Genomic DNA, 27,120 nt, shown 5'->3' with positions numbered 1-27,120 from the left:
TCTTTCTCTTATTCTCTTGATCAGTTTCTATATTCTTAGATTGTTAAGATGGAACTATCAGTTACAGATTTTAGACATTTGAAAATGTATAACTTTTTTAGCTATAAACTTCCCTCTAAGTACTACTTTAGCTATGTCACACACAATTTGTGTGATATGTTTGAAATTTGAAGTATCATATTTTCATTAGTTTATAATATTTTCTGATTTCTCTTGTGATTTCTTCTTTGACCCATGATTTATTTAGATGTGTTTCCTTAATTTCTAAACATTTGGGTGTTTTTCTTCTAAACTTCTAATTGCTCTTGTTTCTAATTTATTCCCCTGTGGTTTAAGAACATACATACATACATAAGTGTGTATATATATGTGTATATGTATTTTTAATCCATTTACATTTATTGAGACTCGTTTTATGTCCAGTCTATGGCTTATTTTAGAATACACCATGCCTACTTGAAAAAAAACCTATGTACTTTAAAGTCACTGGCTGGGGGTGCCTGGGTGGCTCAGTCAGTTAAGCGTCCGACATCCGGTCAGGTCATGATCTCACAGTTCATGGGTTTGAGCCCCACATCGGGCTCTGTGCTGACAGCTCAGAGCCTGGAGCTGCTTCAGATTCTGTGTCTCCCCCTCTCTCTGATCCTCCCCTGCTCATGCTGTCTTCTCTCTCTCTCTGAAATAAATAAAAAATTAAAAAAAATTTTTTTAAAGTCACTTGCTGAAGTGGTTAATGGTATTCAGATCTTCTGTGTCTTTACTGCTTTTGTCTGTCTCTGCTAATAGTATCTAATATTTACTTTGAAGCTTATTTTCTCTGAGATTAATATAGCTGTTCTATCTTATTGGTGCTTACCATTTCCATGACATATGTTTTTTCCATGCATTTACTTTCAGGTGTAGAATTTTATGATTCAGCACTTACATATCACACCCAGTGCTCGTCACAACAAGCGCCTTCCTTAATCCCTGTCACCCAATTAGCCCATCCCTCCTGTCTATGCTTTTATATTTAATTAGCATATAGTTAATTCTTGCTTTTCTTTAAATCCATTCTGGCAATTTCCATTATTTAGTTGGAGTATTTAGTCCATTGATAGTAAATGTTATTGTTGATATGGTTTGATTTAGGTCTACCATGATTTTACTTGTTTTCTGCTTCTGTCGGTTTCTTTTTTCCTATATTGTTTTGGATTAGTTGAATATTTAGAATCTCCATTTAATTTACCTACTGACTTCATAGCTTTACTTTCTCTATTATGTTTTAAAATTATTGGTCTAGGGATTATAATATACATCCTTAAGTTTTTTCAGTCTGCTTAGAGTTATTATTTTACACTTCACATAAAATGTGAGACTCTGACAATTGTATAAGTCCACTTATCACCCCGGTCAAACTGTATACTATAGTCACATGTATTATAATTTCTTAAATCATAGATCTCCAATGTAATATTACATCTTCTTGCTTTAAATATAAATATGCATATATATAATATCAAAAGTACAGGTAATTTTGGTTTTTTTAATTAAGAGGAAAATAGTCCTTGATATTTACTTACATCTTTCATGAAAGCCTGAAGTTTTCTCTAATCACATTTCCATTCAGCCTGGAGAATTTCCTTTAGTATTTAATATGGTGCAAGTCTTCTGCCAATGTATTCTCTTTATTTTGTTTTATCTGAACTGTAATTCGTTCACTTTCTTTCTTGAAGAATATTTCTACTGAATACAGATTATTGGGTTGACAGTTTTTTATTACAGTAAAGATTTTGTACCATTGCTGCTTGGCTTTTACATAGTTTCAGATGAGAAGTCATAAATCTTTGAATCGTTACTATTTGGTATGTAATTGTCTGTCTCCTTTTAGGATTTCTCTTCAATCTTTGACTTTTAACAGTTTGACTATGATGTGCCTAAATGGAAATTCTTGAGGTTTTAAGAAGTAGTTTTTCTCTTTCTTAGATTTCCTATATTTTTATTTATTTCTACTGTATTGCCCTTTGCTTTATGCAGCATGGCCATTGTATGTGTGTTAATGTCCTTCATCCTGATTCCAACATCTTGGCCATCTTAGAAAATATATTGGTAACAAGCAGTTACTTGGTTGGATTCGTACTTGCCTTGTGGGAAGGCACACAAATCTCAGTCCACCCATTTTTTTTTTTTTCTTCACTAGACTGTTTACAGCCTGCCCCATACAGTAATCCTTAGGAGTCAGCCAGAGATTTAGACAGAGCCAGGGTGCTACATTCGAGTGTCTCTTTATCTGGATTTCTCGGAAGAGGAGTTTTGCCTGTAATCTCATGGATATATGGCTGAACTTCCATAACACCAACAGGCATTTAAAAATCCTACGGAACCTTTACTTTCTGTTGTTTATCGTCCTTCTGCTGAGCATTTAATGGCTTGAGGGAAACGGAAGCATCTCTTTGAATTCATAGCACGGTTGGCACCAAAGAGAAGTGTATCATTTTTACCTTCACATCATTGACGGTTTGGTCCAGAGCTCTCTGCATGCCACACTACGCAATCTGTATGCACGTGGCCTCGTGACTTCTGAATTGGTTCTGTCCCATCAGCATCCTTGAACATCGTGTCTACATTTTCTGCCCATACCTGTGCTGCTGCTTAATGCCTGCCGGCTTGGCTTTCAGAACCTGTAGTGCAGAGAATAAATGTATTAAAATCATAGTGATCGTGGATCTTTTGAAAAATGCAAACTTTCTAGAGGCTCAATTTTTAAGTCACTCTTGGGCTGCCTCAGTTTCTTGAGGATACCCAAATTCTTGCAGATTGTACACAAACATCCAGGATTCAGGATGGCGTTGGCTTACTTTCAGGCAGTAGAACCGCTTTGTTCTGCTCAAAATACCAAATAATCACTGCCTTTCATGGTAGGTGCAGATGAAGTCCGTGTGACTTCTTATCCTCAAGGTGGGGGTGGACTGGCAGAGGATGGAGAAAACCACCCACCCAATGATGAATGGATATTTTGGCTTTGCTGCCTACCTTTGGCAGCTTCGATATCTGGCATTTATTAAGAGTTTTCAAGCAAGACATTTCATTGTAAGCACCGTCAATAGCCTTGGTTATCAGGAGAGAGCACATGTGAATGCACAGAAATCTCATTTTACTTTCATGCTGGGAGAGGTTGTGCTTCCTCAGTACAGCACCAAAGTAAACAGCTGTGGCTGATACATTGATTTTACTGAGAATTTACAGAGAATTTTAAAAATAATAATCCTTCTGTGACTGAATTCTTGGACAGTGTTGGTGCAACAGATTAATATCTATCCAGGGGAAGCACTTGAGGTTTAGAGTCATGCTGACTCTGATATGTATTAGTTGTGGGTCCTGGGGACAGTAGACACTCTGAAGCTTTGTTTTCTCATCTGTAAAATGGGAGGAGAACAGAGAACCGTAGAGAATGCAAGGGCTGCAGGTTTTGACCATCCTGTGTGCTTTTTCCAGGCCACTTTGTTATCATCCTGACATCCCTTTCTCTAGAGAACACCTTCCCACTCCACGTGCAGCCAGGGTACCCCGCTCACCCTCCGAGAGGGGCGTGTGATGGACCGTATTCAGCTAGACCAGTGCTTGCTCTAAGGAGTGGCTTGGGGACCCGAGCCCAGCCATTCGTAATCTTCCCAGGGAATCAGCAATGGAAGGCTTGTTCTTTTCCCCTCGTGATTGATGTGATGTAAGAAAGCATGTCTGTGGGGCGCCTGGGTGGCTTAGTCGTTTAAGCGTCTGACTTTCACTTAGGTCATGGTCTCGCAGTTCGTGGGTTCGAGCCCCGCATCGGGCTCTGTGCTGACTGCCAGCTCAGAGCCTGGAGCCTATTTCAGTCTGTGACTCCCTCTCTCTCTGACCCTCCCCTGCTCACGCTGTCTCTCTCTCTCTCCTAGAAATAAATAAAACATTTAAAAAAAAAAAAGAAAGAAAGCATGTCTGTGCTTGGTGGTTGGCAAAGGCGAAGTGGTTCTGTAGAAGGAAGGGAGGAGGCCTACAGATAAAGAAACAAACAGATATAAGAGGTGGGTGGGGAAGGGAGGGCCCTCGTTGGGTAGGGTACCGAGTAGCGTGAGAAGCGAGACAGCTGGGTGCAACATTCAAGGCGGCATCGCTCCCAGGGTCCTGCAAGTGCAAGTCCATAAAGTGCAGGTCCATACTTGCTTCCCATACTTTGTACTCTAGGCCCCTTGCTTGCCTTACCCTCGATGGCCCTGCTGGTGACCGTCTGAGCTTGAGTTCTTCGAGTTACCTCATATTGAAGTGCAAGCAGCTTATTGGGAGGTGAACCCTAAAAAACACCTGCATGAGAAGGGGAGTGAGACATGGAAAGAAAGGCAGCCGATGATGGGTGTTGGATGAAGCCACTTAACCTCTGTGGCACCTGGACTCACCTCCCCAGGGGACCGCTGGGAGACAGCACAGAGTGTGCCCTGGGGGAAGCTGATGTTTTTTTATGCACAGTTCCTCCTTCTTCATTGGTGGAGGGCTGCTCCCAGAAGCATTGCGCCTCCTGTACTTCTGGCTTGTTCCATTCAGAGAAGAACGCCCCGGCCCCCTCCAGAAGAGTCGTAGGTACCCACAGTGAGCAGCCTGCAGGATGTGGAGGCAAATGAGAGGGGACCCGGGCATTCCCAGCATTTGCCACCTGCGGAGTCCAGACCGGTCAGAAACGTGCAGTCACTGTCCTGGGGACCAGACACCTGCTATCATCCTGTTCTAAAGGCCAAGTGCGCTGGGCATTATTATCTCCTTTTTACATAGAGGAGGAGTCGGAAGCCTAGAGGATACCATGGCCACACACAGCCTGTCTTGTTTCCACATGTCCCTCCCAAATAGTGAAGTTGGATTGAAACCTGCTTTCCTCATGGGCACATGAGCTGGAACCCACGGCGGTCAGGAGCGGAACTCCCAACAGCATCCAGCGGCACTGGGTGTTTGGTTTCGGAAGCAGCAGAGCGTAGAAGAAGGAGCGAGTGAGATGGAGAAGGCTGAGCCCAGATTCTGGCCTCGCTACTTCTGGCCATGTGAGCTTGGACCCCTCACATAGCTTCTGCAAACCTCAGTTTGCCCCCAGAATGTCCAGAGTGTTCTTAAAGGTTTAATGCAAAAATAAGGGACAGAGACCGTGTAGCCCCCAGTCCCATACCTGGCATGTGGTTGGCATTTTCGAATGCCTTTTGGGTCTTCTTGAAGCCAGCATGGCTGGGATTTTCCTGTGTGACCTGGTGGATTCCGGGAAGGACTGGGCAGCCACCTGGAGGGACATGTTGGGGAGAAGGCCTGGTCTCCCTACCTTTGCCTGGTCATTGCGCACCACATGGGCCTTCACTGTCAGGCTGAGATTGCTGTGAAGTCAGGACTGGTCGTATACCCTGCCCCGTGCCGCCAGCACCCAGCTCAGTGAGCGGTGAGGGCCTGATAAGTGCTGCCTACTGAATGGATGAGAGAGAGAGGTCCTGTCCACATGGCACCCAGCAGTGCGTGAAGCTTGAATCCCATACTGTGGTTACTGCCTCAAACATCCAGAAGCTGCCCTCCCACGCAGCCAACAACCAGCCCCTCCACACCAGCCTGCAAGGCCCCACAGGCTGGCTCACCCCTCTCCACCCCTTCCATCTTGCGGCTCATTCCTTTCAGCCCTTCCTCTCGTCTCTCGAACGTTCCAAGCTTAACTCTAACTCAGAATCTGCACACTTGCTGCGCCCTCAGCTTTAATTGCTCTCCACGGGTCTGTGCCAGCCCCGCTGACACCATACAGGTCTCTGCCTTAGTGTCTCCTCCTTTGGGCTCTGCCCTGAGCACCCACCACCCTTGACCGCCCTCCCCTGAGTGCTCCATAACCTTTACCTATGTCCCATGTCCTTTACCTGTTCCAGTCCCTTTGCTTCAGAGCACCTGTCGCTGCCTGGGATTCCGTTATGTATTTACTCATGTGTCCCCTTGTTACTGGTCTCATGTGTGGGCACATAGGCTCTGTGAGGGCAGCAGTGTTTCCTGAGTTCACTGTTGTGTCCCCCAGCACTTCCCAGTCAGTATATACACACATACGTATACTCACGTATACACGTGTGTGCATAATGCATAGGCATACTGTGCACACCCACTAGGTAGTATATATGGATACATATACACAGTCACTGAGTGGTATATATATGCACGCACATATATGTACATGGATATATACATACAACCCAGTAAGCAGCATGCGTACACACATGTACACATATAGGTACATATATACACATCTATAGATACACATACATACATGCACACATCCAGTAAGCAGTATATATACACACATGTGCACGTATAGGTACATATATACACATCTATAGATACATGCATGCAGTATATTTATATATGTGCATGCATATATACACTCACACCCAGTAATCAGTATATGTACACACGTGTCTGTATATACACATCTGTAGATACATATGCTTATATATACACACAGTATATATGCACACACAGACATAAAGTATATGAATATACACATATATAGCTATATACTCTATAAGCAGTGTGTATATACTATATATATAGTATTAAAACACACAACATACAGCAGTATATATATATATATATATACATGCATAGTACATAGATACACAGATGTGTATACACATATATGTATCCTCATCAAGCTGTATACACACATAGAGACACACACATTCCATAAATATATATGCACACCCACCGAGCAGTGTGCATATGCCTATACATGTGTGCATACATATCTATACATATATGCTGTGTATATGACACATATGTACACACGAATATATGTAAGTGAACACGGAACTTGGCAATTACCCAGACAGCCGATGAGCTTGGCTGACTGTTCATCTCTTGTCTCTGGGCTGGGGTCCCTGGGCGTGCCTCTGTCTCCCCGGCTGCAGGTTTGTATCTCCCATTTGGCCCCCCAGCTCCCAGGGGTGCTCTGCAGCCTCCATCTCTGCCCTCCACATGCTCCCCTTGACCCTCAATGGTGGAGCCGGCATACGCTTTCTTCTGCACCAGCAGAGTCCAGAAGTATCTCTCTCTCGAGAGGGTGAAGTGTTCCACTCTGAGTTAACTTTGAAGTCAGTGGGGCTTACTTATTTTCAAGGAAGGAAGAGGAACATTTGGTAGAACCTTCTGAGAAGTTTGTTTCACACGTGTCTTTCTCGGATTGGCCTTTGGGCCCCCGGCTTGAAGAGCCGCAGGGTTGAAGCAAAACAAACAGGAGTTAATTAAAATTCATGGGTCGCCAGAGGCAGTCTGCACATAAAATAGCAGAAAGTGGCACCGAGTTATATGATAATAGCTCTCTGTGTCCCTCAAAGGAAAGTTCTGGAAAAGACTGAGCAGGAGACACACGCGCTAATTCCAGACTCCATCCTGCCTTACTATGCAATGATGATCCTTTCCATATCTAAGCTCATTATTAGTTGTCTCATTCCACATTCTGCACTTTGATCTGCATGTAAATTCATGGTGTGAAAAATCTATATCTATATCTATATCTATATCTATATCTATATCTATATCTATATCTATATCTATATCTATATCTATCTATATATCTGATTGTTAGCAGACTAACCACTTTAGTGACCAGACTGAGATGAATCTCCTAGAATTAAACAGAGATGGGCTTTTCTATAGACAAGCTTGAATGTTTAGAAACATTTGACTTAGGTTTGTTCGTTTTGTTTTGTTTTGTGTTTTTAGTGTTCTGGATTTTTTTTTCTTTATCTTTTAAGGTGCTGGGCCTCTAAGCTAATGGTAGCATACGCAGCAGGAAGCAAACAGTAAATGTGTACGGTAACTGCTCTGTCCCGGCACTCTTCCAGGCGTTTGTGATGGTTCGGTGGGCAGGCTGGACAGGGTCCCCGATGCCACAAAGACTAACACGCAAACATGCAACAAACATGGAGGCGGTGACGACAGTTATTCTGCAGACAATGTGCAGTGCAGCAGCCCGGGAGGCTGCTTCCTTGGACGGAGGACAACAGGGAAGGCCTCTCTGAGGAGACATTTAAGCTAAGACCTAATTGCTGGGAGGAAAACAGAGAGCGTGAAGATCTGGGAAAAGAAGGGCGGAGGCAGGCACCGAGGAATGCAAAGGCCCTGTGGCAGGGACAGTGAGTTGGGGGGGGAGGGGGCAGGTAACAGCAGATGTGCGTAAGATGCACAACCAGCACCGTGGCTGCCTCCACTCGGAGGACATGGCGGCTCTCTTTGGGAAAACGCACATGTTAATCAGTTTATAGCACAAGGAGGTTAAAAAGATACGGCTCCAGAGTCTGACAAAGTGGAGTTGGAATTCTGGCCCGAGCAGGTGATTCGGGGCAAGTTGCCTGACTTCCTGCGCCCGTGAGCTGTTCCTCATATGTCCGAGTCATTTTCAGAGTTCTTAAACGCGATGCGTTTCCTAGAAACCTTTATCGTTTGTACAGACATCTTTTTATAAAAAGTGGAATCTATTTCTTTTTGGTGAAATGTTTATTCATTTCATATTAATTAGGTCGTGTTTGGCGTGAGCCACACGTTGGAGGAATTGGTCGGCTCCTGGAGATCGCTTTATTAAGGGCTAAATATCACAGGAAATGCAGGCTCCCTCGCGAATGGCTTTCAGCCATCGACCAGAGCAAATGGTCCATTAGAGACCAGTCAGACTTCCCAGCGCTCTTGCGTTTCCTGACATCTTCCCATAAGGGTGTGTCATTCTGTCCTCTGGACGAGCATCCTCTGGCCTTCTTCGTCCACGGAGTGGTTCCAAACGGGCCCCACCCGAAAGGACACGTTCCCAGCAGTAAGGGTGTCCTGGGGCAATTGTTCCCATGACTTTTGTTTGGCATTTCCCAACAGTGTGGTCTCCTCTGTCACTCGTGGGGGGGGATCAGCGTACAGATATAAGCAGTGGCATTAATTTACTTACAGTAACACAGGATCAGCTCCTGGGATTACCTCCAAAGCCTCCTCCACCCCACTGCGGTCAGAAAGAACGCCCCTCCTCCCCAAACCCAAATTTCCCTTATGCCTTGTTTGTTCTTTCCCTCTTCCAGCCAGCCACAATTGTATCCCAAGGCTACACCGTCACAGGTGCATCCACAGTAACATTTGACCACATATCTGGCCATCGTGACCCGGTCCAGCTGACACATAAAATTCCCCATCGTCACAGTTGTGAAATTGTTCCTTTCTAGGACCACTTCTGCACATCTCTAGGACATTCTCTGCTTTTACCTTTGGAACACATACGAGTGATGATCATAATCACAGTATTATTGCAGTGAAAGTGATTCCTGTGCAACCTGCATAATCACCGGGTAGGATAAGTACACTCCTGTCCCCATTTTACAGATGAGCCAGCCGAGAAAGCCGCGGTCGTATGCTAACATGCACCGTGGCGTGTTATTTCTTTACACCTCCAGAGGGGTTGTGGGGACACACTTCCTTCTCTCCCCCCTCGACCCCTGCTATACCTCCATCCTCCTGAAGCCAACCCTTGAGGACTGAGAAACCGCCTCTTCCAGAATGCCTTTCCCCAATCCCAGAACCTGGTTAGGACCCTCTTCTGGGTCGTTTTGTCTCATGTGCTAACCTCGCCCACACCACTGCTTTTTCCTGAATAGTCACTATCCATCCATTTGTTCCTTAAGCCGGCCACACCTCAGCCAGGTGTCTGCCACGTGCCAGGCACCGTCTGGTCACTGAGGATGGGGCCGGGAACGAAAGAGAGAAGAGTTACCATGGAGTGTACGACACAGAGTGGGGTCCTGACAGTGGAGAAACCAATAAACCAAGAAGCATGTTCAGCCACGGGAGCTGGTCAGGTGGTAGAGAAAATGGGCAGAGAGGTCTGCCTGCCCTACCTGATCGAATGCCTCGTGAGCGTCTGGAGGAAGTGAGGGCCCAAGACGGGGGCCTGTGCGGGGAAGAGTGTGGCAGAGACAGGAAGGGCAGAGAGGCTGGGCGGGGAATAGAGTAACAGATGTGCATGGAGAGGAGGTGGGGCTACACCATGGAGGGCCCAGTGGCTAATGGTGAATGACTTTGGCTTTTATTCTTGAATATTGTCTGCTCATCCCATTTAACCTTGAGTTTGTGGGGGCTGCTGAGAAAAATGGCCGTATACGTTGTATATTAGAGGGGAATGTTCTCAAAACGTCTGCCTTATGGTGGTTTAAACAAAGAAAGTGGGTTTTTTTGGCCTCACATAACAAGAAATCTGAAGGTAGGTGACCGCATGATAACAGCTCAGCATTTCTGAGATGCCCTTGGCCTCATGGTCACAAAGGGCTGCTGCAGCCCCAGACATTACATATGTGTTCAAGGTAGGAAGGGCAAGAAAAGTGGTGAAGGACGAGGAATTAGGACCGTCTATGGCTATTTCCCGTTATCCAAAAAGCGACACATTCTAGAAGCCTCCAGCAGACAATAATATCTTACTGGCCAGAACTGTGGCACCGACTGGCTGTGAGTGAGTATTTACGGATCACACTGCCTCCCTGAAGAAAATTGTTGCCCTGTTATGGAGGAAGGTGGGGGGCGGATGCATATTGCGTAGTTCACCATCACTGTCTGCGAAGACAGTCCCCTGTCGTGTAGAGTATCTGAACAATGGTATCCAGCGTGATCACTGTCATTAGGGACTGCGTTTCATCCTGTTTCTTTTCTTCTTGTGTTTCCCTGAATTGGTTCTTTCCCAGAGTCTTGCTTCCGCGAGCATAGTCAGTGTGCTTTAATGCACTCTATAGCGATTTATTCACCCCACAGCATTTGCTAAGCGCAGTTTAGCTGGGGTGGGTGGGCAGCACTGGGATTAGTGGAGTCTGGTTGGGGGCGGAGGGTGGGTGGCTTCAGGGTGGCTCAGGGAAGGGCAGCGTCAGCCTTTGTCCCCACACAGCTCGGAGTTCCCAGCTCAGCCCTGATTCTGGGCTCACCTGAACCCCGGAGTCTGGCTTGCCCGAGCTGTAAGGCAGAGGTTAGAGTTGCTGACCATCCCTGACGATGCAGCCACACAGGGACTTTCCTGGAGTCCAGCAAAGGGATTCTCAACCTCAGACTTTCCGGGGGAGCTTTTAAAAACCACAGAATCCCAGGGTCCCCCCCCCAGACATCCGGGTTTGCTGCAGAACCCACATCGCCAGCACCCTGAATGGGAAGTGGGGCTGGGGACCCACGGATGCCAGGCCGTGGAGCCTTTCCGTATGCACCCGCCCCCTTCCCCAGCCCCAGATGGAGACGTCACGTCGGCTTCACATGTGCCTTTCTTCTAGCAGGTCCCCTGAAATCCAGGCCAGCTAGCGTGTGTTTATTTGTCTCGATACATTTTGGTTCATAGTGCTAACGTCAGCTCCTAATGGAATTAGAATAATGAGGGATGTTAATTGGGTGCTTGCCTTTTGGCAGCTTGGGTGGTTTTGGCCAAATCGCTCACTCTCTGCCTCGTTAGCTGTCACTTCTCCTGGAAAGGGTTTGCGCCGCCCTGAGGAGCACTGGTGCCACTGGGGACTCACCTCTTCTGTTTTGAAGGGGGAGGTTGCCAGGAGCCTGGCAGTCACGTGGCGCAGAGGCGCGCCGACCTCGCCTCTAGGACACCTGCCATGAGCTCGTGAGGCTGAGCTGCTGCCTGGGTTTCAACAGGTCCCTTCCGTCACACGGTTGGTGTGGGATTTGGAGCTGGGAGGGACAGAAGCCCTGCCTCTTACACTGCGGATACGGTGGTGCAGGATGCCGACCTGCTTAGGGCCACACGGGGCATGGTGGACACAGCTGTAAAGAAAGTCCAGCTCCCCTGTGGGCTCTAACTCAGGCCTGGAGGTCAGGGCCAGGGAGGCCTTCGGATCAGGATGTGGTGATGCCTGAGGGGCCCGAGGCAGGAGAGGGCGTGCAGGAGGGAATTCTAAGCAGAAGGAATAGAATATGCTCCTGCCAGGAGTCGAGGGCCAAGGTGACAAGTTCCCATGTCTGAGCCCCTGAGAATCTGGGGCTCGATAGGGAACCAGGCAGCACGGCCCCAGCCTTCGTGATGCCTGGGTTCTGACTGTCAGACAGTAAACAGGGATTTATAATCCCCTGTATGGGGGCACTTGGGCAGTGGCTCAGGTCATGATCTCGCGGTCTGTGAGTTAGAGCCTGGCGTCAGGCTCTGTGCTGACAGTTCAGAGCCTGGAACCTGCTTCGGATTCTGTGTCTCCCTCTCTCTCTCTGTGCCCCCATTCACATTCTGTTTCTGTCTCTATCTGTATGAAGGACCACAGGACTCATGATCCCAAGTAGGAAGCAGCACAGGGTTTATAAACCAGCATGTAAAGCAGCTTGATAAAAACAGGGCCTCTGGGAGCCCATTGGGAAGAGTTGCTAAATACAGTCTAAGGATAAAAGGAAGCTTCGTAAAGAAGGCAGGGAATGGGCGCAGAGTTAGCGAGTGAGATGGTAGGCGAGGAGGCAGGAAGGAAAAGAAGATGGTAGCCGGGGTGGAGGCATTCTTCAAAGAACTTCTAAAGGGTTTGAGATAGTTGTGTGGTGTGTGTATTTGTATACAGTGTGTATTTGTGTGGGTGTGCATATGTTTGTATACGTGTTGTGTGTGCGCTCTGTGGTGTGTGTGTACATGCATGTGTGTGGTGTGTGTGTGTGTGTTTATGTGGCGTGTGCACGCACACACAGAGACGTGTCAAGGGTTGTGTGGGCAGGGAGGGCTTGGAATGCCAAGATATAGACCTTGAAAATTTCCTGAAGGCGAAGGAAAGCCCTTGAAGGGCTTTGAGTCCCATTTTTCAGAAGAACCAGAACAGAGGTGGAACCGACCGGTTAGGAAGCTGTTACAGTGAAATCTTCCTGTCCGAAATGTCATGCATTGAACTCTGAACAGCAGGAATCGCTCTGGCTGCAGGGACTCCTGTGGAGAGGACGCAAGCCATGGGGTTGGGCTGGAATGGGGGGTTCTGGGAAGCACAGACGGGGAGCTGAGTGCACTCCACACCTTCCCTTTCTCCAGGGCTCAGGGTTGGATTCCAGGCATCAGTCTGTCCATCACCCACCAGCCCACGGCTGCCGGGTGCCTGTGTGGACCACACACTCTGCAGGGCTCCATGGGCAGCTGACTGGAGACACGGTGGGGTCAGCCCTGACGCCCATGGGAGAGTGGGGATCGCAGAGGTGCGTGGCCGAGTCGGTCAGCCGCAGGTGGATGGCCGCGAGGGGCATGCAGAGGCTGTTTCGTGTCCTTTGGTTGCCATAAGGTTGTCCTTTGGAAGCTGAGAACAGAAGTTGATCTCACCGTTCTGAGGGCTCAAGGGAGGGTCCGTCGTGTGCCTCTCTCCTTGCGGGGACCCAGCAAAGCACCGTGTTTCTTGGCTTGTACGCCTGTCGTCTCCCCAAGCTCCGCCCGCACGGTCACATCCCCCTCTCCTCTGTGTCTTCTCCCTTCCTTTCTCTTATTATAAATACACTGGGTGAATTGAGAGCCCACCCCAATCCATGGAGATTGATGATCTCTGCAAAGGCTGCTTTATCCACATAAGGTCACATTCCCAGGCTCCGGAGGGGAGGACATGGACACCTCTTGTCGAGAACAGCTGCTCCGCCAGTGACCAAGCCAGATCTTCCCTTCCTCCTTGGTGTTGTGGATTCCGTTCCCTGTGGCCCCTCACCTGCCCCAGGGAAAGCCCGAGGGCTGTCCCCTGGGTGTCCCCACTTCCTTGTTCTGCAGCAGGAAGGGCTCCTCTCAGCCACCTCGGCGAGGGTAGGAAGCGTCTCCCTGACCAGCCCAGCCCGGACCTCCCCACGGCACCCCCGTCCTTCCTTCGGCTGAATACTCTATGGCGGCTATAGTGAAGGCCTGGTAGTTGTAATAAAAGCTGTCGTTTGTGGGCGCCCCTGCGCCAGGAGCATCACAGGTTACACCACCATACAAAGTCGAGCACGCTAGTCTCGTTAGCACCTGTGACGTGCGGCTCCGTACCACACCCTTTGGATGCTTTCCCTCCATGTCCTCACAACAGCTCCTAGAGGAAGAACATCTCACTCCTGTTTTACTGACGAGCAGACTGAGGCTCAGAGAGGGTGGGTGACTTACCCATGGTCCCACAGCAAAGAGCTGGAATACAAGCCCGGGTCCCAGTGTCCCCAGAGCCCAGACTTTCTACGTGTCTTTGACTTCCCGGCAGATACTCACCTCTACCTAGTGCAGGAGACTTGCCTTACATCTCTCGTTTCAGCCTCAATGCCCAGGTCAGGTTGATTCAGTTGCTGTGATCAACCTCGCTTGGCCAGTGAGGCGGTGAGGCCAGAGACAGGTGGGTGTTCCCACTCGTGGGCAGCAAGGGGCCTAGGAGCAGAGCCCAGCTCTCCTGGTGCCGGGTCCAGCCTCCCGAGCTCACAGAGAGTGCTTCTGAGATGTCTTAGAAAATAGACCCGAGCCTCAGTTTCCCCGGGACGGAGTCAAGGCACATTGAGCCATACTCCTCCTCAGTGTTGACCTGGTAGAGCCTCATGCCCTGAGGTCCCCTTCGTTTGCTTGTGAAACCGAACTTCCCCAACCTGCTGTGCGACCGCCCTCTCTGTCTTTCTCTGGAAAGTCACGTTGCAAGCTCCATTGAAACCCCCAGCTCTCTTCGAAGCCTAGGGTCCTAACTGCACTTGAAGAGGCCTTTCCAGTCCCTCCCCTGTCCCTGTCTCTGAGCAGTGGGGGAGTCGTGCTTCCCCTGCCCACGGGGTGACAGCCATCGCTTGGCCCCTTTGCCCTCTGTCACTGAGGAGGGTCATGGAGGCCTTAGTCTGCCCGGCCACGGAACGGGGCCCTTGCACGGACTCGAGCTAATCACAGCTTGAGCCTCCTCAGCTGATGCACGCGGCTGGCCTTGGGGCTCCCAACAGGGTCTGCCAAACGCCTCTTCCGAGAGGTCACAGAGGAGTGAGTGATGAGAAACCTCTGTCCGCTGCGTGCCTGCCTGCACGTGGGGGGTGGGGGGGGGCTCGGAGACTTGTGTCCTGCGTTCCGGAAGTTCTCCCGCGAAGCCAGGGGCGCCGTGGTGCTTTTGTACGGCCCACCTTCGCCTCCCGGCGTTCTGTAGTTTCAAGTTCACCGGAAAGGAACTTCCGTGGACCTTCAACCTCATGCCGCTGATTTTACCGCCCGGAAATGATCCTGTTGGAGGGAGCATGGAATGTGCCAGTGAAGACACTGAGATTCAGGACGTTTACCAGCGTCTAGTAAGCCGGGTACTCCTACTTCCTCGGTCTCATTTAGTCGCTGGGAGTTTCCTTCCTCCCGTGGTCCACGGTGGGCTGGGCAGACTCACTTCCTGCAGAGGCAGAGACTGGGGCTCAGAGAGGCGGGACCAAAGCACGAGTTGGCGTTCAAGCACCCCCTTGTCTTGTATTCGCTCAGACGGATTCACGGCCCGTCAGAGCTAAATGGAGTCGTTTCCGGGACGGGAGCAGCGTGGCATGCCGCAGAAGCCCCCGCGCCCGCGATCTCACCCCGCGCCTTCTGTCTCCAGGGCCCCGTTCTCGGGGAGGAAGCATGCTGGTGAGAAGTGCTGGCTGGGGAGGCAGATTCCGGAACCTTCCTCTGCTTCCCTTCCTTTATCTGAAAATGAGGATCATCATGGGTTGAATAGTGTCCCCCCGGATTCAAGTTCTTCCGTATCCCCCTCTGTTACCCTGAAAGCCTCTTCCTTTTCCATTGTTCCACCCTTTTGTGTCCACCCTCTGACACGAACTCCTCCAGGGAGCCCTCCCTGATGACCTGTTCTCGCACTAGCCCCCGCTGCCCTGGTAAGGAAGCACCCTAGAGTCAGACTGTCTGGATTTGACTCTGTCCTGACACTTGGGGGCTTGTTGGACGCTGGGCGGACTAATTAGTGCACTCAGGGCGCTTCATCAAGCTCGAGGGAAGTTGGGGGTTTTCCTGGAGAGGCCCTTGTGCAGATTATCAGGGAGAGCATTTGCTCAGCGTCTGGCCCGCGGTAAAGCGCTCGGCACACGGGAGCTGTCGGCACTGTGTCACGCTCCTCCGTTGCTCCCCCGGGCCCCACGCACCTTAGACTGGGGATCCCCAGGAGCTGGCTCCAAGGCTCTTGAGTCCAGGGCACCGGAGAGGTGGCAACGGCACGGGGGAGGTGGGTTGGGAAGGGAGTCAGGGGAGGAAAGGCAGGAACGTGCCCGTAAAGGACATTCCATCAAGCCAGCGGGAGGCCAGCTCTCCCTCCAACTCTGGGAGCCTCAGACTTACTTCACGGGACGGTCAAGGGGCCTGGGGTAGAGATGCTGCTCCTGCAGGCCTTGACTCTCCGGCATCGCCAGCCTGCTGCCTGGGCAACGGTGGGCGCTGCCGGCGGAGAGCATCCTTGAGCTGAGAAAAGCAAGGCTGGCAGGCGGAGGTGTGCACGGATGCGGGGAGAGCCCGGGGGTGCAGGCGGGCAGTGACACCATATATCGGGGAGCTGCGGACGTTGATGCACTTGTCTGTTGTCCTAGTCTGTGTGCTCCTTGAGGGAGGGGCTGCGCCTTCTGTCTCCCACGTGCGCAGCTCTTTTTCCAGCACTTAGCACACAGCTCGTGCTTAGTGTAAGTACCTGATCAACAGGTGCTTCTGGTCCAAGCCGTCCGTCCTCCAGGTGCAGAGAGGTTGTGGCGTAGCCAGATCCGCTCCACTCGCAAGTTTCCAGGACAGAGACTCGAGCCCAGAGGGAGAAGTGCGGGGAGGGCCAGCTTTTTTTTTTTTTTTCCCCCCATTTCGGTAAATGTTGGCCTGAATGTTCTCCTCTTTGGCCATTGTTGCTCAGGTGTGCATCGTGCAGAAGCGAGACACAAAGAAGATGTATGCGATGAAGTACATGAACAAGCAGAAGTGCATTGAGAGAGATGAAGTCCGCAACGTCTTCAGGGAACTGCAGATCATGCAGGGTCTGGAGCATCCTTTCCTGGTCAATCTGTGGTGAGTGAGGGCGCTCGGGGTTCCTGGGGCAGCCACCCTGCGGGGCCACGTGCTGGCAGGATGCCCCTGCCCGGGGAAGACACACGAAGGACGTTTTCAGGGCTCGGATAGTCTCTGGAGTATTTTGTACAGTATGTACTCCGATGGGTAGTTTTTGGGGTCCATGCTCTCGTGAAATCTGGAAGGATCTGGTTACTTTTTAAAAAATAGATATTTTTAAGTTCATGTATGTATTTTGAGAGTCAGAGAGGGAGAGTGTGTGAGCAGGGGAGGGGCAGAGAGAGAGAGAGAATCCCAGGCAGGCTCTGAGCTCTCAGGTTGGAGCCTGACATGGGGCTTGAACTCATGAAGCGTGAGATCATGACCTGAGCCGAAACCCAGGATCAGCCAGATGCTTAACTGCTGACCATCCAGGCACCCCAGAACCTGCTTACTTTTGTTCCCTTACGTGATGAATCAGAGCTGGAAATAGATTTTGAAGAGAAGGGTTTGTACTTCTTGAGGAAACGCGTGGAATGTTGTAAGAGAAGGCCAAAATCTGAGGGGACTTGAGCTTTTTGAAAAATATCACTCATCGTGTTGGTGGCAGGTAGGCCTCAGGACGGTGGCCCAGTGTGAATATGCTAAATGCTGGGTTCTGAATGTGGCGCCCCAAGGCCTGCCATTATCCATGTTCTAGAACTTTCTCTCCATCCCCTCCCTGGCTGTCGTCTCTGCATTAAATTGGCATCCTCGGCTACCTGCTGGTGGTTCTCTGACCCTGTGCCTTTGCAGTGGTATTTCCTCCTCCTGAAAGTTCCACCTCATCCCCAGCTTCCTCTAACCAAATCCTGCATTTTTGTTTCATCCAGCTCGGAGGGCACTGGGGGCAGAAGCCTTCCCTGACCCACCGGCCAGCTGCGTGCCCCTCACTGTCTCCACCTGCTCTGTGCTTGACCCACTGGGCACAGCCTTTCCCGCAGTGAGCCCGAGTCCGAATCGTTGGCCTACTTGCCCGGCCTTACCAAGGAGCAGCGTGTGCTCCTTGAATGCAGGGCGCCATCTCTTGGTTCTTCGTCTCTGAGGGTCTCACACGGTGGCAGACATGTTGGAGGCATTTGCCCAAGGTTCCCCAAGCGGGATTTTGAAGGGGACAGAACAGGGTGTTCTAGGAAACCCATTCTGTCTCATTCTGCACCTCTGTTGAGCATCCTACATGACCCCCCATGGGAAGGTCTAGTCCAGCTTGTCTTACTCATCTAGTACCTCCCATTATTCCTAGTGCTGTTCCCGCTCAGAGCGCTCCGAACAAGGGTGATGAGACAGGGGGACCTCAGTTGTCCTGCTGGAGAAAAGGGCAGCCTTCCTGGCCAATGTCACACGCCCGGGCGTCTCCATGGGGACGAGCCTACCTGTATGGTACACGCCAGCGCCCGAGTAACAATACAAGTTCTCCACGTCTCCGGCAGGGACCCAGACACTTCGGTTGTTGGTGGGAAATAAACCCCTCTTGTGATTGCTCCAGAAGGAACTTTTTCAAAAAATAAATTTTTAATCCGAAAAGCAGCATACGTTTATTGCAAAAGAACACAAAATAAAAGACATATGAAGGCGACAGAGACTCAGAATCCCACCTTCCCCTAAACTACATTTTGGCGTGTAATTCTCTTTGTATTTCTGTCCTCCTATGAATATGACCATGTATGTCATTGATATAAAAATGAATGCATGATTTTGTATTCTGCTTTCTCAAATTAATAGTCGGGTAGGAGAGTGATCGCCTTATTATTGCGAATTCTTTGTCAGTCGTTTTAGTAGTTACATGACACATAACGTTCCACCATGGACGTGTTCAGTGAGACATCTAGCCTGTGTCCTTGCACAGAGGGGACATAGGGCTGTTTCTCACTATCTTGCCAATGAGAATGATGCTTAGATGGGTGCGTCTGAGCTTCCGCCTTTCCAGGGAACTCCTTCCTTACAGGGGACCGAAGAGGTCAGACAGATACCTGGACATGTGATGCGTGTTATGTTGGAGCAGCCCCTCTGAAGGCCCCACCTTTCCGTGCTGGGTTTAGGTGCTCCAGGTCACAGGTGACTGTTACACACCCATGATTACGTGAACACGCGGGGTAAATGAGGAGCTGTCTGTGGGTGTCAGGTGCTGGTGGCTTTGCATTTCCATGGTGAGCAAGAGGGAGGGAACGGCTGCTGGGTTTTGGACTCATGTCTTGAACTATTACCCATTAATGGCGATAATAATGCCCCGGCTTACTGCTAGGGCTGTTTCGGGAATCCACGGAGAGGGAGCAGAGCGAAGGTGTGTAAATGAAAGTATCGCTCAATGTAAGAGAGTATATGCAGACGCATATGGGGATATGTGATAATAGATGGATGGGAGGTGGGCAGAGCCCTTCAAGCCCTGACAGACAAGCAGTGATGTGCCCCTCAGTCCGTTGGTCGGTACTGAGTACCGTATGGCTCAGGATTTATGCAGAAGCTCAACCTTGCTTCAGCACGCAACAGAGTTTCTCGGTTTTATAGCTACCAAGTCTAGATTTCCCACTGGCTTTGGCCTCTATGTCTTGCTTTCCCTGCATGTTAGTTTCATTTTCAGCGCCGGCTCGTGCTGACCATGGGCGGCTCCGACTTCTGTTAGTGGAACCGCCCCAGCGGAGGACCAAGGTCAAGGCGGGATTGACGTGGCTCGGGTCACGTGCCCATTCCTGAAGCAGTGGGGGAGGGGCAGGAGGTGGAGGAAATAGAGACCTGCAGAGGAGCCGGGTGCCTGATTCCAGGTAGAGAGTGTGCCTGCCCCGGGGTCAGAGCCTGCCACCTGTGCTTCCTGTTGGCATGCTGGCGTCTTCCTAACGTCCTGCAAGGTGAGGGCTCTGGGATCCCTTTGTCAGAGAGGGAGGGCAGGGCTCAAAGGAGCTCATTACCTGCCAGAATCAATCAAATTGCGATTTAAACTCAAGACCGTCCCTCCGTGCCCTGAGGTTTTCAGTTTCTGCAGGGAAATGACCACTAACACTTACTGATGAGTATACTTAACTCCCCTCGCCCTCCCAATGGCCTCGCTGGTTTCCTACTATCATCCTAATACTATTGTCCCCATCATGCAGATGGGGTAACTGAGTCACGCTGTTAATAAGTGGAGGGGATAAGATGGAGCCTGGGCTGTCTGGTGTCAGCCCGAACCCCACAGCCGCTGTGAGGAGGCCCTGGGCCTTTGCACGAGACCCTCCTTCCCGGGCCTCTGTTGGGCCGGCTCTCTGGCCCCTGCCGGAAGGGAACGCAGCGCGGAATTGCTTGCTGGGTTCCTGAGGCCGCTGGCACTTTGTATTAATCACATGTCAGCTTTTCATCTCGTTTACAAGGAGGGCGAATTTGTGGCAGCCTTGGAAATCCGCACGGTGCCCCTTTCTCAGTTTTGCTGACGCGCTCTAGAACTGGCGAGGCGAAGGCTGGGCGCCAACTCTTTGCACGGCAGTTTTGCCTCTGAGGAATGAATGATGTGTTCTCCACAGTGTTGGCAAGAGCAGTATGTTTGCTGGTTCCAAAGCGACGCTGTTTTGCTCTCTGGGGCTTAAGACAAGCAGAGCCAAGGGAAGGGGAGTGAGAGATCACACCCGGGAGGGGTGCGGGCGGTGCATTAGTGGGAGCCCTGGAGAGGTGGGGAGGGGAGGGCAGGGAAGAGGTGGGGGGGGAGGGGAGGCAGTGTCTCGGCACCTGGGCTCCGAGTCTGCCCTCCCGGGTTCCCGGGCAGCCCTGATCGTGCGGGCCTCGAGGCTGCAGTGGCCTTGAGTAGCCCCTGCCCCCCCAGTTGGTGCGTCGACGGCCTGTCCCCAGTGTGGCCGTATGTGGAGGCAGCCTTCAGGTGTAGTGGGTGACCTGAGGTCATTAGGGTGGTCCCCGGACAGCACAGACTGTGGCCTTAGACGATGGGGAGTGTCTGTCTGCCGCGTGAGGACCCGGCGAGGAGATGCTCTCTGCACACGAGATTGAGAGCGTCACCAGAACCTGGCCACGTCGGCACCTTGATCTCAGACGTCCAGCCCCCAGGACTGTGACGAGGACTTTCTGTGGCTGCAGCCTCCCAGGTGGTGTCAGGTGCTTCTGGCCGGGGACACGGACCCTTGAGAGCAAACCGACTGTCTTCTCTGCGCCTCAGTTTCCTTAGCTGTAAAATGGGAGAAGAAGGAGAACTACGCCTTACGGCGGCCGTGACGGCCAGAGGGGGTCCTACCGAGCAGGTGCCCACAGGGTCTGGGCGAGAGGCGGCCACTGGGCCCCGGGTCTCGGTTGGTGCTGATGTTCTTAGCACCTGCTCACTCGGGGTGGCCCCCGCCGCATGGACTGCTTACCTGTGCCCTCATCCCGTTTTCAAAACCCGTTTCCTCTCACCCGATTGCCTGTTTTTACTGGACCAGCTGTTAAAATGTGGCGTTTAAAATGGCTCAGGTGGCTCTCCCGCCCATTTTACTGCTGAAGTCACTGTGTGAGTGGATCCCAGGCAGGACAGAATGAAGACAGACAGCCTACAATTATTTTACTTTACATTACTTTATTATTCTATTCTATTCTATTCTATTCTGTTCTATTCTATTCTATTCTATTCTATCTCTTCTCTCTTCTCTTCTCTCTTCTCTTCTCTTCTCTTCTCTTCTCTTCTCTTCTCTTCTCTCCTCTCCTCTTTTTATTTTGAGAGAGAGAGCATGCACAAACTGGGGGAAGGGGCAGAGAGGGAGAGAGAGAGAATCTTAAGTAGGCTCCAGGTTCAGTGTGGAGTGCGATGTAGGGCCCCTTCCCACAGCCCTGGGATCTGACTCAAAATCAAGCCAGAGGCTTAACCGATTGAGCCCCCCGCGCGCTCCATTTTAAACCATCCTCATAGCAAGTATGTGCTTCTAGAACCTTCCTTGAGTAGCAGCGGACTGACTCAAGACACAGATCTCTGTACAGCACTCTGAGCCAAGAAAGAAACACTTAAAGCAGAAGCGGATACATGTTTAAGTGTTGAGGCTTTGAGCAGAGTGAAACTGTGTAAGGTGCTTACATGTGGAGCTGCTCTGGCGGAAACAGCGGGGAAGGAGGAGTTGCCCCACCCCCACCCCCACCAGGAACTCCTGGTGAAGGATAAAAGCCCTTTGCAGTCACCAGTTGCTGAACAGTCTCATTTCCATAAAAATAATCACCCTTGGCCTTGACGATTGCTACAGCCTCCCAGCCTGCGTTTCGGCATTTCTCGTTCAGCCAGTTATCCATCACTGTGCCGTCCCGGGGTGACTTAGTCAGGCTGCCATCACAGATTATGACAGATGAGGCAGCTTGCAAAACGAAATGTATTTCTCGCAGTTCCGGAGGCTGGAAGTTGCGGTCAGGGTGCCAGCATGGGAAGGTTCCGGTGAGGGCTTTTTTCCTGGTGTGCAACTGCCAGTCTTGTTCTGGGTCCTCATACGCGGCGAGGGGGACAGAGCACCCTCTCTCTCTTGTTTCTTAAAGGGCACTAATTCTATCATGAGGGCTCCCCCGTGATGACCTATTCATCACCCAAAAGCCTCATCTCCAGATACCATTCCCCTGGCGACTGGGTGGGCAGGACACAATCGTTAAGTCCATAGCACAGGGCAAATCTTATCAGAGTGCAGATCCGAGGTGCCCGTGTCCCTGTGCAGAAGCCATCCCTGGCATCCCAAACCCCGTAGACTGACTGTCTCTCCGTGACCTGGCTTCTGACGCTGACACCAACCTGTGCTACCGTCTGGCTCCATTTTTGTTCCAGCCCCACCTACCGATTAGTGACACCTGTCATTCGTCTGGCTGTTTTCATCTCCGGGCCTTTGCACATGCACCATCTCCCTTTGTTCACTGTGAGAACTTCTGCTTATCTTCCCCCCCGCCCCCAAGTATCCATTCATTAAATAGGTGTTCATTGGACCCGTAGTGTGTATGAGATACCATCTTACTTTCTAAGGGTCCAGGGATGAAGAAAATCTTGCCCTCTTGGATCCCACAGGCCAGGCATCACCTCCTCCACCTTCCTCAGCACTGCCGGCCATGCCCACAGCTGGCCATGTGTTTCGGACTCTTACAGTACAGGGTAGCCCAGAGCCATTTATCTGCTTGCATGTCTGTTTCCACCGCCGGCAGCCAGCTGCCTGGGGAACGGGCCACGCCTCTCCCCAGCAGCTGACGCTCACTAAGCTCATTGGTTCAGTGTCAAGGGCCAACATGCAATACAGCAAATGTTGTGCCCACACTTACTTGTGACAGAACAGTGAGTGAGAGTCACTCTGTGTCTTCACAGAACCTGCAGATAAGAGAGGACAGGCACTAAGCCAACAGCTGATGTGCTCCCCTGCTCTCTTCCTTACGTCTTGAGTAGCCACTGTCAGCCTTCGGGGTCCTGGGATAACTTTCGTGATACCCTGGTCCAGCCAGGACACACAGATGGAAAATACACTAACTTCTTCAGTCTCCATCACCATGGAAACTCCCTTCATAAAAGGGGGCAAGAGGCGAGGCTGTCTTGTCCAGGATCCTTTGGGCAAGCTTTACCATTCTTGCATTTGTTAACGTCGCTTGCAGCTTCAGCTCATGCTTTCAAGATGACGGGTTTCCCAGATTTTATGTTTCAGTGCCCTGGGTTTGCTCCTCTTCGGGGGGCAGAGCTGGGGTTGTGTGTGTGGATCACAGGATGGCCCAGGCTGCTTTCTGACATCCCGAGGGTGGGCACTGGCCTGTGGAGAGGGCGGAGAGAGGAGACGGAGGTGGTGCTGTGTGAACACGGGGCGCAGGGAGGGCGGAGCTGGGCCCCGGTGTATCGGACAATCCCGTGGGTGAATGGCAGATCCTGCAATCCATCCAGAAGGCCGGGGGTTTGCCCAAGGTCATGTGGAAGAGCAAAGATTTACCTCAGGCCTGCCAGTGATCTTTGGGGTGCTCTGCTCTTCCCACCTTCTGACCCAACAGACACCTTCACGTGCCCATTTCTCTGACTGCCCCTCATGCGTTTTTCTGTAATTAGGAGTGTCCTTGGTGCATTGGGAGCTATGAAATTCAGCCCACACTTCTTCAATGCCTGATGTTAATAATACCACCTTTACGGATCACCTGCAGTGCATGACTCTTTTCCTACTATGCCTTTTTTGTTATTGTTTATTCTTGGGAGAGAGACAAAGAGAGTATGAGTGGGGGAGAAGCAGAGAGAGAGGGAGACACAGAATCGGAAGCAGGCTCCAGGCTCTGAGCTGTCAGCACAGAGCCCGAAGGGGAGCTCGAACCCATGAGCCATGAGATCATGACTTGAGCTGAAGTTGGCCACTTGACCGACTGAGCCCCCCAGGCGCCCCCTAGTATATCTTGATTAATCCTCGGAACCATCTTAACAGGGTGGATGTCACCCTGCCCTGTTTATAGTTGAAGAAACCGAGGGCTAGGGGGCTAAATAATTCATGCAAAGCTACATAGCGCTCCGGGGGCAGCATTGGGATTGGAAGCCAATGATGTACCAGTAAACGCTTGATCACCTGCTTTCCAAGGGGAAACAGAGCAAGCCCTGAATTGCAGAGTTCACTGATCTCTGTGATGCCGTGACTTGCCGTGGACTGAATGTTGGCGTCGTCCTCAAAATCGTATGTGGAAGCCTTACCCCTACTGGGATGGTAGCGGGAGAGAAGGGCTTTGGGAGCTGATCACAGGATGACAAGAGCCCCCTCCCCATCTATGTGAGGACACCGTATAAAGACAGCCATCTAGGAGCCAGAAAGCTGATGCTCACCGGACACCAAATCTGTCTGCGGCTCGAACTTCCGGCTCCCGGGACTGTGAAGAAGAAGTTTGTGTGGTTTGTAAGCCACTCATCTGTGGTACTGCTAGAGCAGGCCGCACGGACGAAGACGTGGCTGAGTTCAAATGGGCATCAGGAGGCCAGTCAGCCTGCTCGCAAAATTGCTGGAAATGTAGCATTCTCGTGAGCCGGGATAAGCCAGCTCCAGCACAGTGGCGAGAGTCCCAGATCTAACAGCAAAGCCCGTGCTCTCCCTAAACCCAGCTTCTGTGCGCTGGGATGGGGGTAAGCCTCACAGTCAGGAAGAGGAGTCAGCGGGGAGCCCCTGCCCTCCGGGAAAGGAATGTTGTAAGAGAAATGGAAAGGGGAATGTGGTGGGCACCTACTGCAAAAAAAAAAAAAAAAAAAAAAAAAAAGGAAAGCAGAAAAGCATCCTCCCCTAGGATGGTGTTCTTGGGAAGCCTCAGTTTCCTCATCTGTAAAATGGGGACAATAGCTCCCTCCCTTCCCTGCTTTGTGAAGGCCAACGCAAGTGAGATCCGGAGGGTGAAAGCCCTGTGGAAATGATCATTTGCTGGGGAGATGTACCTTATTCTACCAGCTGTTCCTTTTGGTGAAAAGGTAAATATGACGCATGACTTGCAAATTCTCTGACCAGTGCCTGAGCGTGAAAACTGCCGGTGGAGGGGCGCCTGGGTGGCTCAGTTGGTTAAGCGTCCGACTTCAGCTCAGGTCGTGATCTCACGGTCTGTGGGTTTGAGCCCCGCATCAGGCTCTGTGCTGACAGCTCGCTCAGCACCTGGAGCCTGTTTCGGATTCTGTGTCTCCCTCTCTCTCTGACCCTCCCCTGTTCACACTATCTCTATTTCTCTCTCAAAAATAAATAAAACTTAAAGAAAGAAAGAAAGAAAGAGAGAAAGAAAGAGAGAGAGAAAGAAAAAGAAAGGAAGGAAGGAAAGAAGGAAAGAGAGAGAGAGAAAGAAAGAGAGGAAGGAAGGAAGGCAGGAAGGCAGGAAGGCAGGAAGGAAGGAAGGAAGGAAGGAAGGAAGGAAGGAAGGAAACTGCCGGTGGGAGGCGGTGAGCCCGGCTATAGCTGTAAGGACTGCGGACAAAGCTGGCGGCTGCCCAATGGCCCGGCCGGGGTGTGTTAAGCTCACGTCCCAAAGAGGCACAAACACCGCATGGGAACGTGATACATTTTAATGGGGAGTTGTCCCCTGCTGCAGTGCGCGTAATTAAACTGGAGGCTGTGGTGCTCTCGCGCCTCAAGGTTGGGCAAGTCACGTGGCCGCCTCCCTGAGTTCCTCTGCCAGCCGTGGCCCCCCCATCCCCCCATCCCACCCCAGGTCTTTGCCCTCCTAGGATAATCTCCTCTGGACACCTGCAGGCGCGCCCCGTCACTTCCTTCGCATCTCTGCCACTATGACCTATTTGAGTCTTTCTCTGACCGCCCAGTGTGAACGCCCGCGCTGGCTGTCCCTAACCCCCCAGCCCTCTTCCCTGCTTTATCTGCTGTGACACGTGTTTCCCCTTACAGCACAAAATGTATAGTACGTATTGATCTTGCTTACATTCTGTGTCTGCTTCACATACAGACAGACAGCGGAAGGCAGGCTGGCTCCGCGGGGCGGTGGGGGGTAGGGAGGGTCCCGTCTCCATTTTCACTGCTCTGTCCCCAGCGCTCAGAAGCATGTCTTGGCATCCAATAGATGCTTAGTAAGTACTAGTTGAATGGATGGACCGCATGAGTAGATGTCCCCTTCTCCCCGTGGAATTGTGCACCGAGAGCCGTAGGGGCGAGCTCCCTTGGGTTTCACCGACCCACCCTGACCTGGAAACCGAAACGAAAGGTGAACACGTTAGTCCTCTAAGCCCAACAGAAATTACTTTGCTGACCTGTGTGCTGGCTGAATGCGTGATGTCTCCACCCCCATGCTTCCGATCCAGAGTAAGTTCGTGAAGCAAGCGAAGGAAGGTGAGCTTTTCTATTCTGGCGGGTAATGGTGCTGGCGATTCTGATGGCGAACATTTATTCAGCGCTTGCTGGATACCTGGCCTGGTGCCACGTACGCTCACAGCAGCTCTCCGCGGTAGGTATTGTTATAGATGAGGAAACTGAGGCTCAGAGAAGCTGATTGACTGTGCAAGCCCCACAGTTAGCAGGGGGGAAGCCGGGGTTCACCCCCAACCTGTCTGACGCAAGAGGCTACACTTTCTTGAACATGGTGTGGCATTCATTTTTCTAGCAGATGCCATAAATGTTGCTTGAAGCCATGAAGGAATTTCCAAGGGAAAACAGACCTGCCTTTGGGATCTCATCCGCTAACTGGAAATGTGATGTTCTCCTCCTCCAGGCTGTACTTTTCTCAGCTGTGGACTGAAAGCCTAG

At 51.0% G+C, this 27,120-nt stretch overlaps 1 protein-coding gene across 2 annotated transcripts in view; it reads left to right on the top strand.

The window, feature by feature from the left end:
* Window positions 1-27,120, top strand: part of STK32B (serine/threonine kinase 32B) — a 274,790-nt gene that overhangs the window by 15,197 nt on the left and 232,473 nt on the right. For both annotated transcript variants that reach the window (XM_077750488.1, XM_077750487.1), the window contains exon 2: window positions 16,809-16,960. In XM_077750488.1, the coding sequence (XP_077606614.1) occupies window positions 16,842-16,960 (119 nt within the window). In that variant the 5' untranslated portion in view covers window positions 16,809-16,841. The remainder of the gene's footprint in view (window positions 1-16,808; window positions 16,961-27,120) is intronic.

This window comes from Crocuta crocuta, unplaced genomic scaffold (genome assembly GCF_008692635.1).
Source record: "Crocuta crocuta isolate KB4526 unplaced genomic scaffold, BGI_CrCroc_1.0 scaffold179, whole genome shotgun sequence".
In the NCBI taxonomy this organism is placed as follows: domain Eukaryota; kingdom Metazoa; phylum Chordata; class Mammalia; order Carnivora; family Hyaenidae; genus Crocuta; species Crocuta crocuta.
Note: the sequence above shows the minus strand (reverse complement) of the source record. Positions and strands in the feature narration are given on the sequence as shown.